General features: G+C 37.9%; 1 protein-coding gene across 1 annotated transcript in view; it reads right to left on the bottom strand.

The window, feature by feature from the left end:
- Positions 1-1357: 1357 nt before the first annotated feature.
- The window catches only part of LOC148949941 (dnaJ homolog subfamily C member 4-like), a 34840-nt gene continuing 16634 nt past the window's right edge, over positions 1358-19563 (bottom strand). Inside the window, exons 4-5 of the mRNA XM_089091374.1 lie at positions 16132-16305; positions 1358-2269 (exon numbers count right to left, since the gene is read on the bottom strand). Of these exons, the coding sequence (XP_088947500.1) occupies positions 2107-2269; positions 16132-16305 (337 nt within the window). The 3' untranslated portion in view covers positions 1358-2106. The remainder of the gene's footprint in view (positions 2270-16131; positions 16306-19563) is intronic.

The raw sequence follows: 19563 nt of genomic DNA, 5'->3' as shown, positions 1-19563 counted from the left end.
CATCAATAGCAACATATGGTGCTCCAGCGGGCGTCACAGGGGTCTACAGAGATTACGAAAGGGGCGCTACATGGATTTTCTTGCATATTTAAAAAAGGAGGTGCCGAGTGCATTCACATCTACACTGTGTCATTCATCGCCAACATCTTGTTACCCAAAATTTAAGTGCACGCCTACATAATTCATTACAATATGTAATTAAAGCTATCAACACAATCAGAAGCAGATCAATGAATGATAGATTATTTAAGCAGCTTTGTATTGAAAACGATGAAGAATTTAAGTTTGCTGCTTCATACAGAAATTCGGTGGTTGTCAAAGGGTGCCTGTTTAGATAGGTTTTTTAAGCTATTTAACTCGGTGCTGGAGTTTTTGAAAGATAAAAATGAGGATTTGCGATCCAAACTAATTCAATCCAAAAGTGACATCACTTACTTGTCCACTTTGTTTCAAAAATTCAATGAAACCAATCTTCAACTTCAAGGTGATGAATTGATTTTAATAGAAACAAAATCTGTTCTTTCTGCATTTATGACAAAACTTCTTGTGAACAAGCAAAATTTCGGACGAGGGAAATTCAGCCAGTTTTCAAACTTATCAGGAACAGAAAAAAAAGACAGCGACTTACTTTCTTATTGGGAGCACTTGGATGCATTTCATTCAAATTTTAAAAAACGATTTAATGATTTATTAAAAGTGAATATACCTGATTAGATTTTAGATCCTTTTTTAAGTGCAAACACAGAAGATTCTCCACAGTTACAAGAAGAATTGATGGAAGTGACTACAAATGATGAATTGAAATTTAAATTCAGAAGTGGGTACCAACAATTCTGGCTGCATAACGAGACACCTACAGCTTATCCAGAAATGTAGGCTGTAATTCAAAAGTTGTTAATTGCATTTCCGCCATCAAATTTAGTGGAACGTGGATTCAGTGCAATAACCAATTTATTAACAAAATCAGAAACCGATTGCAAATAATCGATCGCGGTGATGTAAGATTACTGCTGACGAAGATAGAACCGAAATTTGCGAAATTTGCACATCAGCTTCCTCCTTCACATTCACATTAAGGTTCTTTTTTGCATTATCTTTACTCTGAATTTAATAAATATTTTCATAATTTCAAACTTCGATGTTCTCAATTTACAAGTTTCTTTACTATATTTCACGAAAAACGTAAATCTGTAAAATTCAATACACTGACTTGCGGTCCTTGAAAATTAGTACACCACTGGTGATGGAAAGATTTTTTCCCGAGACGTTTGATGATTTATTTATAAAAATAACAATTAATGATAAATAAATAATGATCATTATTAAAGTTAGTCTTTTACTCGTTAATTCCTTTTCTCACAGATACAATAATATTTATATCCTTTATTAATTGCTATTAAAATTAAAAAATGCAGGGGGCGGTGGGTAAAATTTTCTGTGGAAAGGGGGCGGTTGGACAAATAAGTTTAGGAATCACTGCTCTATATTCTCAAGCCCGTCAAATTATTCAATGCGAAAAGATATTTATAAATCTCGCTAAAAAGTTACAAGAATCTTTATGGTGGGGAAGAGGTGCTAAAGCTTATAAAAGTCTTTCTGTCTAGTTTATTATAGATCTATGAATATTTACATTTTTAATTTATTCATACAACTGACCAATCCGGCGTGCCCGCAGTATTTTGTTTTGGCAGAGGGAAAACAACTTATAAAACGTAAAGATAGGCAAATTGTCTGAAACATATAAGAAATTATAGGTAGGATCGTAAAAATATCAGTATTTTAGGGGTTGGGAACACCGGCCAGCAGCCCCTCCCCTCTGCTTACAAGCTTATGAAAAATAGAAACAATGTTTGTGACATAATTCTTTCCTTCTTGTGAAAAGCTGAAAGTTAAAATATTCGAGATGTTTACATAAAGACCACACTCTCGCTAAAGAAATCATAAAATCAAATAATCCTAAAAAATACTTCGATTTCATATTTAAGACCTTAAAACAAGACTAAAAACAAATAAGAAATTTGTTCTTGCACTATTCGCCTTTGGACTTCAAATAATTCTTCAAATGTAATTTCGAAATGTCCACTAAGTTTAAATATTCATCACTATTCAAGATTCACCGCCGTCTGTCCTATTTCTAAATCTAGCTTTAACAGCTTCTAATTGTGATTGATTCCCGTTATCTATAGCAGATCTGCGAACTTCTGAAAGAGATTTCCCAACTTGTCTATCTCGTTCATCCAAATATGTCCTGGTCTTATTTGATGACCCTCTAGAAAATAAAAAGAGAAATGAGCATATAAAATATTTTTAGTGCATAACATAAGTGCACATGGGACGGGGTAGACGGAATTCATCCCCCTGATACTGGTTCAAAGGACGCAATCTAAAAAAAAAGAGGAAATGGTGACCCAAAAATGATCTTTTTTGTGTTTTGACCCCCCCCCCACCTATCAAAAGAAATAACCATGTAAAGTGGTGTCAACTCACGTAAATGATGGGGTAGGGTGGGTGCAAAATGAACTTAGAAATCTAGGGAGGGGAGGAGGGATATTGTCGTTTTTTCAATTTTTCAATGAAAATGCAGCAAAAGGGTATTTTTCAAAATCTGGCAGAGCCAGAAAATCCCACAGGGATGAAAAAATGCCTTAACTTACCCCCCCCCCTTCCCCTCTCCCCACTCCTTCAATTGACGCCAATGACCATAAATGTCGTTTTTATAATTTTGAGTTATACATTTCTCCACGTTATATCGATTATGTCCTTTTCAAGGCTGATGTCCAAATCTGTTTGTCAAGGTCCCTTGTGTTGGTCCATTTTGTAGATCGTGGTAAAACCGTAATTATATTGTTGAAAACATCTAACAAATTTGTGAATGCGGACTCTCTATTTGATGCCAAAACCGCGACTGTGTTTCAGCCAATCATAAACCCGCCAATATTTAATACACTGATAGCTTTATTTTTGTTTTACTAACAGTTTTGATATTGATTTCCCAGTAATAGTTAATATATTGTCTCGAGGACTGGCTTTGTTTAATCTAGCGAAAGCAACAAATAAAACGGCAAGATAAAACATTGATTTTGTAAAAGCTTAATATGTTTGGTGATAAAAATTCCAGTGAGTAATAAGCGTTTATATAGATGTTTGGATCAGGCTCTCCGATTATGCCAATTGCCATCTTCGTAATGAAGTTGTAAAACAAACGAACGACCTATAGAGATGAGACAAGATTTATTTGAACGATTTGCAGAGAAGATAGGATCCAACTGAACAGAGGAGAAAAGAGCTTTCTTTTCTTTTGGAATTCCCCTCCGACATTCCAAGAAGAAAGAAAACTGGTTAAACAACTATAGAAGAAGAAAACTAAAGGAAAAAAATAAACCAGTTTACTATTTTAAGTCTCTCACAGATCAGTTTTTAGAAAAGAATGTATGCAAAAAATTACTTAACGGCTTAAAAAAATGACAGTAGTGCACGTAGAACTGCGTAGAACAGCGTAGAACAGCTGTATAACAAAAACTACACGAGGCTTTAGAAAAAGTTGAAAAAGAAGACAGTTTGCTGACTCAACGACGCAGCGGGAATTGTTATATCAATATAGAATTATTGAAACATTACACAACCAGTTTTCATCCACCTATATGTTTTATCTTGATTTCTTCCTCGCGGCTTCGTCTAATGCACGACAACTTTCACAACAAATTTCCAGCTGTAAAAACCTCAGTTAAAACTTATCAAAAGATATTGTTCATGAAGGCATTTTTAAAGAAATTAACGTAAGATATGACACTAAATGGTGATATTACAATGTATAATGATACGATTATACGTGATGATGAATAGTAATTGATTGATTGGTGCGGTAAAGGCACCCATCAATCAAGACCTGCCAAAGCTCTTTTCCGTGCAAGGGAATAAACTCGTATATGAGCCAAGTGGTCAATTTTTCTGTTGAAATGTTGTGCTTCTGCCTATGAGCCATATATTAAGGAGAGCTTTTCCACAAGTCGACTCGTGTTCAACGAAACATTTTGCCTTCAGATTCCAATACTTGATGAAAAGTATGTTTTTGTTGTCTTTTATGTTGTGCAAAAACACGACATTGACAATATAATAAGTACCTTTGTTGAGGTTATAGAAACATTTCTTGGTGTTGAAATGTTTGAATTCTGGGCAATGAACTCCAGAAGCCAAATATAAGAAGTTAAGAACTTTATAAGAATTTTTTCACAGCTCTAACCTTGTATATCAATGGAGATCGCATCCAGATCTAAAGAACATCAATATCCAGATCTCAAATTTCTTACCAAATATAATACTCACATGGCTGCTGAGGGTTTTAAAGGCGATATTGAAAAGATAATCAATACAATCAAACAGATCTTGAAAACCTTTGCACAAAACATCTTTCACAGTTAAAAAGGTTTGGAAGAATAGGAAGAATAGGACAAAATGAATGAACTTATAGAGGTTTTGCGAGTTCAGAATGCTAGAGTAGGTTTGACAATTAATGTTCAGAAGACTTGAGAGAAGAATTTGAGAGACACTTTCCAGGAACAGTTGAATACTAAACTTGAGAGTTTAAAATTTGATAATGTGGAAGATGGTTGGAATAATTTTAGAGAAATAATTTGTGAAGTTGCTGAAGGTGTATTAGAGAAGAAAGCTAAAACTGCAGCTAAGAATATTAGTGACAAAGCTTCATGTTTGATAGAAAGGAGAAAGGACTTGTACAAGAATTATCTGAGTGATAGATCGCATGAAAACAAAAGAAATGTAAAGAAAGTGGAGAAAGCATTGAAATATGAACTAAGGAGGTGTAAAGTGGAGGCCATGGATAAAATTGCCGAGGATTTAGAAGATGCAGCTAGACGGCATAATAGTAAAATATTGTACTGGCACGTTAACAAATTGAGAGGTAGTAGTCAATCCGGACTTGTCCCAGTGAAAGATAGGAATGGGGTGGCAATTAGCGATAAGGAAAAAGCTAAAGCGAGATGGGCCGAACATTTTGAGAACTTGCTTAACCGAGATAGTGTTGCAGGAAAAAATATAGAGGAAAATGAAAAAGTTTGTGATACATTGGATGTGAAGGAAGATTTGTTTTGTGAGGAGAAATTAGCAACAGTACTAAAAGGATTAAAAAATAATAAGTCTCCAGGTGCTGATTGGGTGGTAAATAAGTTTCTTAAATAAGGTGGCTCTGAGGTTAGAAATAAGTTATTGAAGATTATGAATATGATTTTTGAAAAAGGGGAAGCACCTAACGATTTTAGGAAAACCTTAATTAAGCCACTTTATAAGAAAGGTGTTAAAAGGGAGTGTGGTAATTATCGAGGCATTAGTCTGGTCTCTGTAGGTAGCAAATTGCTTAGTAATATGATACTTTTTAGACTGAGAGATGCCGTAGACAAAGTTTTAAGAGAAGAGCAGTGCGGTTTTAGAAAAGTTAGAGGATGTGTCGACCAAATTTTCACTCTTAGGGTAATAATTGAGAAGTGCCTAAGTTTTAAAACAACTTTGGTACTCAGTTTTATATATTATGATCAAGCGTTAGATTCTGTTGATATAGTAGCTTTAGTAAAGGTTTTATACTTGTATGGTATACCAGACAAATACATTAAAGTGATTAGTGCTATGTACGAGAATAACACTGCTGCGGTTAAGGTAGGAAAGAAGGTTAGCAGCTGGTTTTGTATTAAATCAGGAGTTAAGCAGGGTTGTGTTCTATCCCCCTTTATATGGATTATTTTGATGGACTTTGTTTTAAAGAGCACAGGAAAGGCAATGGGAGACCACGGAATCAAATGGGGAGGAAAAAGTCTCCTGGACTTGGATTATGCTGATTATTTAAGCATCCTAGATAAAAGTGTGAGCAAAATGAATGAAGTTTTAGTGGTTTTGTGAGTTAAGGGTGCTAGTATTGGTTTGAAAATTAATGTTAGGAAGACTAAGTCACTAAGGCTAGGAATGAGTGAAGATGAGAAGGTGACGTTGGGTAACGAAAAGATTGATCAGGTGGGCAGCTTAACTTACATTGGTAGTATTATTAGCAAAAATGGTGGGAGCAGTGAAGATGTTAAAAATAGAATAGCCAAGGCTCAGGGTGTTTTTTTTCACAGTTAAAATAAGTCTGGAAGAATAGGAAGATAAGTCTGCAAACCAAGATTAGAATCTTAGAAGCTACAGTGATGACAGTGGTCAAATATGGCTCTGAAGCATGGACGCTCTGAAAAGCGGATGAAGATTTGCTAGATGTTTTCCAGAGAAATTGCTTAACGATTGTTCTGGGTACCCGGCTGACTGACCGCATTTCAAACAATAGGCTATATGAAAAATGTGGTTCAATACTGCTTTCTAGGTCTATAATGAGAGAAAGGTTGAGGTGGTTAGGGCATGTTGTGTGGATGAAGGATGACAGATTGCCGAAGATTGTTCTTTTCGGCCAACCATCTAGGGCTAAGTGGAAAGAAGGTCGTCCCCGTCTGGGGTGGGAGGACGTCATAAAGAAAAATTTAAAGGAAATGGGAACTTCGTGGGCGGGTGTAAAAAGGGAGGCTTTGACTCGATTGGGGTAGAGGATGAGCGAGCGTAGCTGTGTTGGTCTCAGGCGGCTTGGTGCTGCGCTGAATTTTTAGTAGTAGTTAGTAGTAGTTCAGAAGACTAATTCACTATGGCTAGGAATAAGTGAAGATGAAAAGATGACGTTCGGTAATGAAAAGATTGATCAGGTGGACCCGACTGACAGACCGTATTTCAAACATTAGGCTGTACGAAAAGTGTGTTTCAATCCTGCTTTCTAGGGCTATAATGAGAAAAAAGATTGAGATGGCTAGGACACGTTCTGCAGATGAAGAATGACAGATTGCCGAAGATTTTCCTTTTCGGCCAACCGTCTAGGACTAAATGAAAAGCAGGGCGTCCTTGGTTGGGGTGAGAGGATGTCATAAAGGAAGATTTAGGGGAAATAGGTACTTGCTAGGAGGGTGTAAAGAGGAAGACCTTTAATACGTAGGCATGGAGAAGGAGCGTGCGTTACTGTGTCTGCCTCAGGCGGCTGGTGCTGCGGTGAGTTGTTAGTAGTAGTAGTAGTAATAATGCCACTCTAGGTGTTTCTTGAAGACAAATGTGATGAAAAAAAAATACCCGAACATAAGCACGAATCGACACGCTATGGAGGCAAAAAAGAGGGAAATTTTGAAAATCTATTTGCTATGTGTTCCAGTAGGATGGATAAATTTCCGGGAGTTCATTCCGCTAAGAAATAGTGCACAAGATTTGACAGACACTGAGAGCTGTGACGAAGAATTGGACTTAGGAATGCATCAGAGAACGTTCTTTTAGACCATTTTGTATGAGCTAAATTTTGTGAATAATTTCCATTTTTCAAGTCAATTACTTCTCATTTTGTATAGCAAAGTTGCAGCACATTCATAGTTTTGCCAAATTAACTCTGACAAAACTGTGATTGTTGCATTTCTTGCGCAGCATTCAGGGTTTTCCTCCTATCTTTTCTGTTCATCGTCAGTAAACCGTGAACGTGATTTCTTTTTTTTAATATTTAATTTCAAAAAACAATTTCCAGAAAAGAGGTTTTTTAAAGAAAAGTAAATAGCTACATTAACGAAAAATGATTAGAAATTTTTCAAGCGTAAAACTACTACGACTAAATATCAATAAATAAATGAAACCAAAAACAAACAGAAATTACAATAAATAACTGATTCAAACTCAAAACTAACCGAAACTAAGAGGAGTGGGGCTAACACCCCCCGTACCTTTTAAAGACTAGAACATAATTTATACTTTACTGAAAATAACCCTTAGTACGAGCTATGTGTTTTATTATTTCCCATAATACCGAAAAAAAGAGAAAAAAATCACCATCATAACGAAGATTACTGGAAAAACTGAATCCCCCTCGATATCCCTTATAATTATTACCTCCATACCCTTAGGAGCCTAAATACTCTAAGCTGTTCCTAAGATACTCCTTATATACCCTTTTGGCACCCTCCTTGAACAAAGTACATTTTGATTTAATTTAACATCCCCTAAAAGTTTATAGAATAAAATAGAATTTTCTTTTAAAAATTTCTTTCACAGCATATTTGCCGAATTTTAATTTACGCCCAAAAAAAGCACTATATAAATATCTCAAAGGCACTATACACATATATATATATATATATATATATATATATATATATATATATATATATATATATATATATATATATATATATATATATATATATATTTCATCAAAAGAACGTGACGTTCACGTCAAACATAATTCATTGTAAAAAAAAAAAATACATGAAAAAGGTCAACACTTAATTAGAAAGTCAAAAATAAAAACAAAATAGAAAACAATAAAATTAATGAAAATACTTAAAAAATATATGAGTCAAAAATTTAGTTAAAAAGTAAGAAAAAAATAAATAAATAGACAACAATAAAATTAATGACTAGTTTTCCTGGCTCTTATACAACTCAAAAAAACTCGGAACAAAACTCTTGCGATATCTTTCATGTTTTAGCGGGGATGGGAGACAGTTTGGGGACTTTTTGGGATTTTATACGGGATGGTCTGTTGCGGGTGGAAAAGCAGGGTTCGGGGATGATGGAACGTAATCGAGGAACAGACAGGGTCTTAGTACCAAAACCAAGGCACAAGAGGTTCCTTTTCGCAACCAACGTGGTTAGTTCGAACCTACCTAGTAGATAATGATATGGAGCCTTCCCTTCACCACTGATGATTGTAAGTGCTCGATTTTGGACATTTTAATTCATGTAAACATGCTCTGAAGAAAGACCAAAATGCCACACTGGACACGCAAATTCCAGTATTGGCCGAATAAAAGGACAATAAAGATGGAGAAGATCCTTAGGATGGGGGGGGGCAAGAAAATTTTAACAAAAGTTTTAGAAGGGAAACGTTGGGGAAGCATGTTTTAGGATATTTTGAACATGGGTATCCCACTTTAAGTCAGCATTTATTGTCACCCCAAGTAGTTTAATGCATTCGACAGAGATTTTGGGAGGAATGGGGTTTGTGAAAGAAGGGGGGGATTTAAAAAAATTAACTGTCATAACTGACGATTTATTAGCATTAACTTTCATCTTCGACAAAGAAGCCTCCAGCGTGACATCGTCAAACAATGTCATAATTGAACTTTTGATATTTCGTCGACAAACCTCAAGTGCAGACATGTCGTCCACATACTTCCATCGCTCTGTGTGGTCAGTCATGAGGCTATTAACCAGTATAAGAAATAAAATGGGACCCATCAGAGTTCCCTGGGGCACCCCACAAAAGATAGGAAGGGGATCGGAATAGACATTTTTATATCTAAGAATTTGAAAACGATTTGTTAAAAAGGAGGCAACAATTTTAATTAGAAAGGGACTCACTTGAAACTCCATCAGCAGTTTATTTAAGAGGGTATTGTGGTCAATTAGGTTGAACGCTTTCTGGAGATCAATTAATTAAATATTTAACCAAGTATCAGGCTTTTCAAGGTTTTTAAGAACGGTGTCAAGAAGACGAAAACGGTAGTGTGAAGTAGATGCCCCCTTCAGGTTTCCAAATTGTTGTAAGTCAACAAGTTCAAGAATCTCTGCCTTTAACCAGTCAGCTATGAAACTTTCGTACATATATGAAAAAACTGGAATTAAGGTAATCGGTCGTACTCCAGTAAAACTACTTACGCATCCCTTATCTTGGATTGGAGTAACAGAGCCCAGCTTCCAGCACAAAGAGTAAAATCAAAAATTAGTATCATCACTAAGAATACTTATAAGGGATGTTGATAGTTCATCAGGGAATGCTTTTATTAGATCATTTGGGATATATATGGGACAAATACGTTTTGTTCAGTTTCTGTATTTTTTCTATTATTTGCTTCGCCGAAATTTCTGGGATTTTAACTTTTGGAGTTTCGGGGATTAGCTGATTTTCAGAGGGAGGGGGAACGTTCGCACAATGCTAGCTGGGTGTTTATTAAGCTCATTTGCTGTCTGTTCAGGTGATTTATCCAGAATGAAAATCAAGGTTCTTGCACGACCGACCCCCTATTTCTTTCACTTTCTGAAACCATTGCTGAGGTTTGCTCTGTTTTAAATAATTTAATTTATTCTTACCATAACGCAAAGCAGCACGACGTATTTCTTTCTTAATTTGTTTACGGAGGGTTAAGGCTTCCTCTTTCTTTCCAAGGCGAAAAAGTTTTAGTTTCAAATGGATTAGTCCTTCTATTTTTTCATTAATGTAAGGTCTATCTGAGGAACACACCTTCTTCGTAACCTCTGGGAAACAATTTTGGTAATTTGTCATTAATTTTGTTTGAAACAAACTGACCTTTGAATTAAGATTTACACACGACAAAACATCATCCCAACTCTTGGACGTAATCCAAGAACCAAAATCAAAAGACCTTGACTTGTTATTGGGTGGTACGAAAATTCAGAACTTGAGTAATTTGTTTTGAAAACTAGCAGTGGTTTCAAAAGTAGCATTAAATGATAGCTACCACCGAGGGGGAGAGAACGGTATTTGGAATATTGTAGAAGGTTTTAAAGTTGGTGCAAATAAAATCCAAACTGGTTCCACCTTTTGTAGTAGGGAAATCAACAATTTGCTTAAGCTTCTGATCATTGCACAGATAATTAATGCACAGATAGTTCGTTCGCGTATATCTTTAAGATGCCGGCATTTGGATACTTTATTGTCACAAAGTCAAGACTTGCTTGTAGCCTGTCGTGAAAATTACGACGAGAACAAGCATTCTGTCCGGTGAAAAATAAAAAGAGCAAATTATTAAATTAGTGTAAGGCCGCGGTAGGCATTTGGGCTTTGTAGATATCCAAATGATTTCATCGCAATCACCTAGACCTGGTACATGGATAAGGGTAGGAGATAGGCAATCTTTTGCGAAAATCATTACTCCTCCTCCTTTTTTCCCCAGTGGGTGGTCAACCGTAACTTTAAAACTCCTGAAAACCGGTCACTTTAGGGAGATCTGGATTTTTTGTGCCTGGACTTCAGTAGCTGCAATTATATCAATATGGTTTAATTTTCTGTTGCTTGTAACTCAACGAACTTTTCAAAATTTCAACTTTCGACGTTCGTAAGGAGGAAAGCGGGGATATGATAACGTTGTTTTTTTTATCAAATTCTTTAACAAAAGATTTCTTCAAAAAAGCTTTGTTCTGAGGCAACTTAGGCAGGGTGTAAGTTTCATACCATTAGCCTCAATAGTAGAGGTAACTGTATGGGCAGTAGTGGTAGTAGTAGTATGCACGTAGAGCCGTTTGTTTAATTCAAGATCCCCCTCAACATACCCTGAAAGTTTCAAGTTGATGCTCTAAGCAGTTGCTGAAATATTGCTGATAAACCCTTTTAACAACTTATATGTGCATAGTGTGTTTTGATTTAGTCAAACATCCCCTGAAAGCTTCACATAAATACCCTTAGACTCAGCAGTAGTAACATTCGTAGCAGTAGGATTAGGATTAGTAGCAGTACGCAAATAGTTCCTTTTGGTTAGTTCAACATCCCACCAAAGTTCGAGAGCTTTTCAGGTCAACGACGCGAAATGGGAAGACTCAGCCTGACTTTATCTTCAAAGAAGTGACAATAAAAAGATTGGACATACCTGGAGTCCACTTTCCTTCAGATGTCACAAGGACTGAACACCACAGCAAAGTGAGATCCCCCTGATCTAGGAAGCTAAAAGTAATCCTTGAAAATCTCCCTTGACGAGTCCATTTTGCCTCTCTTCACGCCGTGCATCAGACCAGTCATGGAATATGCATGCCTTCTTTTGACGGCGCCAAAAGGCCATGTCGCTCCTCTCCAACGGGCTCAAAATCAAGCAGCTAGCGCAGCAGCTTCTAGAAACCCTGACGCCAAACCTCTGCAATCGATCCAAGATCGATTCAACGCAGCAACTATGTCAATCTCTTATAAATACATACATTCCCTCCATTAGAAGAGTTATCAAAGCTCGTTCCCGAAAACGCAAAGCCTCTATGGGCAACTCGTCAAAATACAACCCACAGGAGTCAGGACTACCTTGAGCAGCGTACACCCTGTCAGGAGTATTTAAAGATGAGCTTAACCTAAAGATCCCTCACCCTCGATATCCTTTATAATTTTGACCTCCATACCCTTCGCAGTCTTCACAACAACCTTGTTCAAGTAGCTGAAACGGGATTTTAATTTTTGAAAGCACAGAATCTAGAACCGTTCTATATAGCACAGGATCAGCTTTATCGCAATCATCACGAGTGTACCATTGCGACTTTCTAGCCTGTTTGGGGGAAGCCCTACTTATTCGGAGACTAAGGCCAAGATGGTCACTATAAACGCATTCACTATCAAATTTACTCCGTCTATTACTGTCCGTAAAGTTGCAGAAAAAATGGTCTATATCGGATGTTGCACCAGAGGTATTACGGATGAAGGTAAAAATATTATCTTTTGGTTAAAATCGCATGCCTTTAGGCAAACAGGTAAGTAATGTAGTGAACTACGTATCGTCGGCTGGTGAGCAATTGAAGTAACCGCAGATTACCACTCTTTCATTGCACAGTAGTCGGCCAAGGCGAGAGCAGGCGTCGTTGAAGTTCGTTTCTGAAGCCTGGTTTCTATAGTTCCACTCTTTCATTGCACAGTAGTCGGCCAAGGCGAGAGCAGGCGTCGTTGAAGTTCGTTTCTGAAGCCTGGTTTCTATAGTTCGTGGGTAAGTAAACAGTCACGATGTTGGTTATCAGAGCTGCTTTAACAGCTAAGAAGTAATCACATGATTCAATAATGGAGGCATTTAGCTCTCGAATAATTACGAGTCCAAGCCCCACCTAAGGTCGACTAGCTGAGCTCTTTCGAATAGCAGGATGGAAAAAATATTGTTTGTCTGGACTACGTTCAAACATAACTCATATTCTCTCCTGTAAGCAAATGTTCCTGAAAGCATAACACGTCATACTTATGGTTTCTGTCGTACAGGAACTGTAACTTATGGGAAGCATGTCCGTATATATTTCTTGAGTAAATGAAAATAACACTCATTGAGCTTCAGCTTTTGCCACATCTCGGATAACTCTACACTTTAAGCTAAATGGCAGGTGCTTCCCCAAGCAGTGTACGCATTTCACATTTACAGAGGTGCATGGTGTATCTTTTGATGCGCTATGCCCTTCGCTGCATATGGCGCATTTCAGCGCTTCGTTAAAATCTTTTGCAACGTGTTTTAGTGACTGACATCGGAAACAATATTTCGGTGGGCTGGCAAAAGAACTGACCCTCACTAAAAAATAACCGACTATGAGCCCGTTTTTCAACCCTGTATTGAGGACTCTCTGATCAGTAAAACTAATTTTGAATGATGGGCCATTTCCGATTTGGTTTACATTGAAAATTGCGGGATTCGCTGGTTTGAGGTCGGAATCGGTCATGGACAACGACAAATTTCTGGCAGCTGCCAGGTAGTCCGTTATGCGCACCGAGACTGCTGCTTCGGGTAAACCAGCTTTAATAGTATTCACCAATGACTGAGAATCGTATGCATTGAGAGGCAATATAACTAAAGAATCTTTTTGCGTTACTACTCTGGCTATTTGCCCGGCACCGGCTAAATCATCGAGGAATTTCTTTTGACCGCCCGCTGATTCCATACATTCTTTAGGGGGCTTTTTAATCACTGTAGGTACAGAGTTTGCCTAACGAAAAAAAGGCCATTCTTTCTTGTCAAACAGATGCCCAACCCTGTAAATGCATGAGTTCAACTTTTCGCAGCATTCGGTCACTTTACATCCCGAAGATGTGTAAGAATCGAACGGGATAGCACCTCGAACGGGATAGCACTTTACATCCCGAAGATGTGTAAGAATCGAACGGGATAGCACCTCTTTCGAGTCCAGGATTGTGAATCTAATATTGAAATTACCTCGTGACTCCACAATTTTCAAAGCTTCACATATATCGTCCATCCATAGTCCCAGGAGCTATTGCGGCGCGTCTTTCCTTCATTACGTCATCTTCCACATTCTCAAGCAAAAACTTGTACGCTTGCGTAATCGAATCTTTGTTGTAGAATTTCACCGCCGGAGATACAATCGTCTCTTTACTAATTTCCGCCTTCACAATACTTCGCTGAGCGAAATTTAGAATCGGGCAATAACAGTACTATGCCTTCCTAGAATCCACTTTCCTTCAGATGTCACAAGGGCTGAACACCTCAGGAAAGTGAGATCACCCTGATCCAGGAAGCTAAAAGTTATCCTAGGATGCAAAAGTCTCTCCCTTGAACAGTCCATCTTGCATCTCTTCACGTCGTGCATCAGACCAGTTATGGAATATGCATGCCTTCTTTTTCCGGTGCCAAAAGGCCATATCGCTCCTCTCCAACGGCCTCAAAATCAAGCAGCTAGCAAAGAAAGTTCTAGAAAACCTGGGGCCAAACCTCTGCAATCAATCCAAGATCGCTTCAACGCAGCAACTGTGCCGATCTCTTATAAATACATACATGCACTCCATCAGAAGAGTTATCAATGCTCGTTCCCGAAAAAGCAAAGCTTCTATGGGCAACTCGTCAAAACGCAACCCATAGGAGTCAGGACTACCTTGAACAGCGTACACCCCGTCAGGAATACCTAAAAATGAGCTCCACCTAAAGATCCCTCACCATCTGGAATAGTCTCCCAGCAGAGGTAATCCCTGAAAACCCTTGGCTTGAAACTTTCAAGAAAAGGTATGCCAAATATACCAAAGCTGAAAATAAAATAAATGAAAAAACAACCACGACTAGCGGCATATCATAGTTGCTGAGGAGCAAAGAAAATTATAATAAGAAAAAGTATATATAAATTAAACGGCACTAAAACAAGGAGGACAAAAATTTTATTTTATTGGCCCAATTGCACAATATGTGATTCTAATAGAACACTTTACATGTGTTCGGGAAGACAATCGGAATTTTTTAAACACCCACAGATTTTGAAGTTTTCTTTCTGTTTTAGAGCCCCTCTTCCTTAAGATTTTTCAAAGATTACGCAAAAATCCGGAAAGTGGAAAATGTTTGGATCCAAAAACATATTTTTTTCTTTAAGTGTAAGTCATTCTAGCGCCGGTAAAACACCCTGATATTCCCAGTACAATTTTGACTGTATATAACTAAAACTTGAATGGCAGACAGAATAAAATTATACCACAATACACAGTAACACCGCACTGGTTAAAGACAGAGTGGAACAGTTTTGGGAGTGCTGTTTGATACGAAAAATCGCAAGGTTTTCTTCCCGAGCTCCTCCAATCGTCCCCTTGATCTAGAGACAAACAGTTTTAAGTATGAAGTTGTTCAGATAATAAAGTGGCAAACTCTGAGGTGAATATAGCCAAAAACAAGCATAGATTTGCACTCCTGTGTTAGCTTCAGGTAGCCCTGGGTTTCGATACGATGCTATCGATAGTGGTAAAACAATATCAGCCAAAGCTCCTGGCAAGCAAAAGGCCATCTCGAGCCAGAGCGTCTCACTTTGCTCGGGCCTGTAGTAATTGATTCTCTCTTGATGCCACCACTGTCAATCCTTACGGACCAAAAACCCAAAAAATCAAGCCCAGGAGGTAAAACAAAGCAGATAAATAAGGTCAAAATCAAGACTTCATTTCTTGTCAACATTTTTATTTTTCCGTTGTTCAGTGTTAATTTTTAAAGATGTAGATAGCCCCCCCCCCCTCCCCATAGTATTTTGTGAAAATAATGTAAATAAAGAATAGGGAGGCGTTTGTGTTAGAAAACATTTTTTTTTTTTTTAGTGTCAGCCATCTTTGTCCGGTTAATATTAAAATATCGCACTATAATGTAAATTTTGGACAACATTTGAATAAAAAAAAATTTGCTCAGAAAAGAACCTGCCATTGAAGTTCATAAAATTCAAACCTTATGAAGAGGAAGATCAGCAATATTTTGCGAATAAATTTTACTAAATCTTCCAAGTATCTTGATAAAGAAAATTATTGATAATTGATACAATTTCCTCTTATGCAACAATTTTCTGTCTTTTTTGCTCTATGTTTATTTTCATTTCTTGAAAGTACAAAAAAAGAAAGCAAGACAAAAAACTTACTTGATAAAGTAATAATGAAAGGAAGCTCCAACTGCCATAAAAACAAAACAAGCCACTACTATTTGGCCATTCGTCACTCTTTGCAAGCCTTTGATACCATAGTACGGCCTGCTCTTGTAATATTGGTCCTTACTTTTATCACGAAATTCCCATATGCTACTATCCCTCCAATAGCTGAAAGAAACAAAAATAAATAAGCATAACAGGTTTCAAAAGATTTATATAAATACAATGCCTTCTTTTGTCCCAGATGACACGGTTGTCAAATTACAGATACAAGAAAACATAAACGGGTTCGTACTAACCATAACATTAACTATTAAGATTGGAAAATCACTTTTTTATTTTTTCAAAAAAAAAACAAACAAACATCTTGGCAAAATTGGTTTGCATTTCACAGTAGTGCTGACAGAGCTTACCTCAACAACAGCTTAGTATACTCTCGATGAAGCGTAACCTAGACTCTAGCAAAAAGAGTAAGAAGAGGAGCTTAGGGCCATTTCTGTTTGCTTAAAATTGGACGTCACTCTTCACTTTCATTTGAAAAAATTAATTTCTTGCCATTTTTGATACCTTATTCAGGGATATAATAAAAACAATTTTTGTTCTTTTCGTGACGTCATTAATAGTCCAGGACTTTTAGCTCAAAAAAGTGTCGAACCCGGACAAAATTGCAATATAAACGAAAATGGTACCAAAATGATCAGAAAAAAATTCTGTACAACATACTAAAATTCCCCATAAATCCGCGTGGGGCGAGTACCCGAAAAACTGGGGAAAAGGGGGAAATGCGGGGGAAAATGAGAAAATTGCCGAGCATACCCAGAAAATAGTTTAAAGTGAGTTTTCTGATGTTTTCACATACGCTGATTACGAAATTGACATCGAAAATTCAGTATATAATAAGAGTACTACGGAAAACGGGGGAACAGGGGAAACAGGAGAGAAAAGAGAAGAATACAGGGTAGGGGTAGAAAGCGGTTTGAAAGATCTTTTCTGGGGTATTCCTATCTGGTGATTACGAAATTGAAAACTAAAATGATATAAAAGAATTGATTAACATAAAACGGTGAAATGGGGGGAGGGGAGGGAGGGGAAAAAGGGAAATATACAGGGTAGGGGTAGAAAGCATGTGGAAATGTTTACAAATGTTAATACAGGAGATCTATAGAGGTTCGGCTACCCCATAGGTTCGGAAAAGGCAAAAAAAAAACACTCGAGAAAGAAATACGGAAAGGTATGGAAATTACTTTATTCCGTATTCCTCGCCGTTATCAACAAGCGCGTGGGTTCGTCAACATAATCCTGTTCTAATTCGACATTCAGTAAGAGAAGCAAGGTAGACTAGTCACCGCGGAGTTCCAGTGCCATATGCCATATCCAGTGCCATATCCAGACATATGGAAAATGTCTTTGCCACTACTCGCTTCAGTGACTGATCTAATGCAGAAACTGATAAGCCTAGAGTACAGTTATAGTGAACAGCACGTTACTGCAACCGTACTACGAATAAAGAGAGGTTCTAAGGATCTACTGACATTTCTTGAATTCCTTCTAGAGAACTGTCCTTTCACTAGTTCCACAGAGCTTAGAAGTATAGGTTCCGGGCTTATTCCCCAAAAAGGCGGCAATGCAGAGGATGCTAAAGCTGTAGGTGAGCTGATCCTCCAGCGCATGGCTGGCCAATCCGTCGAAAGTTTTTCATTCAGGAAGAAAGACAAAGTCTTTACACTGGCATCCGATGGGAACATAAGGATAGATGGCGAGATTTTGCATATCGACCCTGCACTGCTTTTTCAACGTCTTTCGACTGCTGCCCATACATCTGAAAATGACATGGCAGAAACTCTGCGTTACGAACTGTGCAGTTATCCGCCCGCTTTGTTTGAGAATTCTGGCATAATGCGTCAGCCAGACAAACCTGCACTAGCGAAAGCAATATGGAAAGAAGCGAAAACAGACTCGATTCACCACCTGCCAGCGTCAGATCATGTCACTGTAGTTGACGGAGGTTGGCTGCTTCAGTAAGTACCCTGGAAGATTGGTGATGCTGATCATTCAAACTGTGACTGCTATGTTAGTTTCATTACTTGACGCTGTACCTCCCCTAATGTTGTCTTCTAGGGATACAGTGCTGGTTCAACCACTGAATATGCTACCCAAAACCGACGGTGTAAGGAAAGCCAGCCTCAAGTGATCGATTTCAGTTTAGGGATGAAGCTCCAGAAAAATATGGAAGAGTTTTTGAGCAACTCTCAGATCAAACTGCGAATTATAAGCTACATCGGGGAAAAACTCAGAGCCAAAGGATTTGAAGTCGTCCATTCGAAGGATGATGCTGACTATCTCATAGTGAAGATTGCCGTAACGAAAACAGAAAACTCCGAAACAATATTTCTTGGCAACGACACTGACCTTCTGATTCTACTCTTGTATCACCTCCCACCTAATACAAAACCACTTTACTTCGAATCGTCAACGAACGCAAAAGAAGCGATAATACGGTTCTGGTGCCTCAACGAAGTTAAAAAAAATGGGAGAAGTATCCAGGCTACTTCTGGTAGGGCACGCACTTTTGGGATGTGACACGACCTCCCGAGTTTTTTGACTTGGAAAGCAAGTTGTGCTACCTCTTTTGAAGAAGAGCAAAGTGTTCATAAAAAATGCGAAGTGTTTCTGGATGAATCATCGTCTAAAGATGAAATTGTGAAAGCGGGTGAATATCTTCTCCTCAGCTTGTATAAAGCACGACCAAACGAAGATCTCACTAAGCTGCGACATCGAATTTTCTTGGAAAAAGTTTCTTCGTCAAATACTACGGCGTTGTTAAGCCTGAAAGGCTTACGCCAACCGAAGCTGCAGCTTCATTCCACTCCCAGCGAGTGTGCCTCCAGGTATCCCATTGGAAATGGGAACCAGCTGACCTCGACCCGGCTGACTGGGGTTGGGTCCTCAGAGACCATAAATACTCACATGTGATGACCGATTTGTTGCCCGCACTTCAGACTCTTTTGAGTGTCGTGAGATGCAACTGTAAGACGGGCTGCGAGAACTCGCGATGCAGCTGCAAGAAAAATGAATTAGCGTGTACGTTCGCGTGCGGAGAATGTCAGGGTATCAACTGTTTGAACAGAGACAAAGAGATTGTCGAAGACGAGGAGCTCCACTAGTGAAATCAATGCTGTGTTTTTCAAGTCAACTCTAATGCCTTAAAAAGTGCAGATTTTACCTATAGTTACTGAAGTTCTTTCTTTAGTTTTTTATTCAACGATATTGCCTACAAAAGTCCAAATTTTACCTATAACATCTGAAGTTTTATGCTGTGATCACTGCCAAGCGGTTGTTTTCTTTATGTTTAGTAATTCAAATGGTTGTTCTAGCTTCTTGATTTTGTTATTTTTGGTTTATAAATAAACCCTTATTTGTAAAGAA

This window comes from Artemia sp. Qi Xiang Cuo, chromosome 7 (genome assembly GCF_049724085.1).
Source record: "Artemia sp. Qi Xiang Cuo chromosome 7, ASM4972408v1, whole genome shotgun sequence".
In the NCBI taxonomy this organism is placed as follows: domain Eukaryota; kingdom Metazoa; phylum Arthropoda; class Branchiopoda; order Anostraca; family Artemiidae; genus Artemia; species Artemia sp. Qi Xiang Cuo.
Note: the sequence above shows the minus strand (reverse complement) of the source record. Positions and strands in the feature narration are given on the sequence as shown.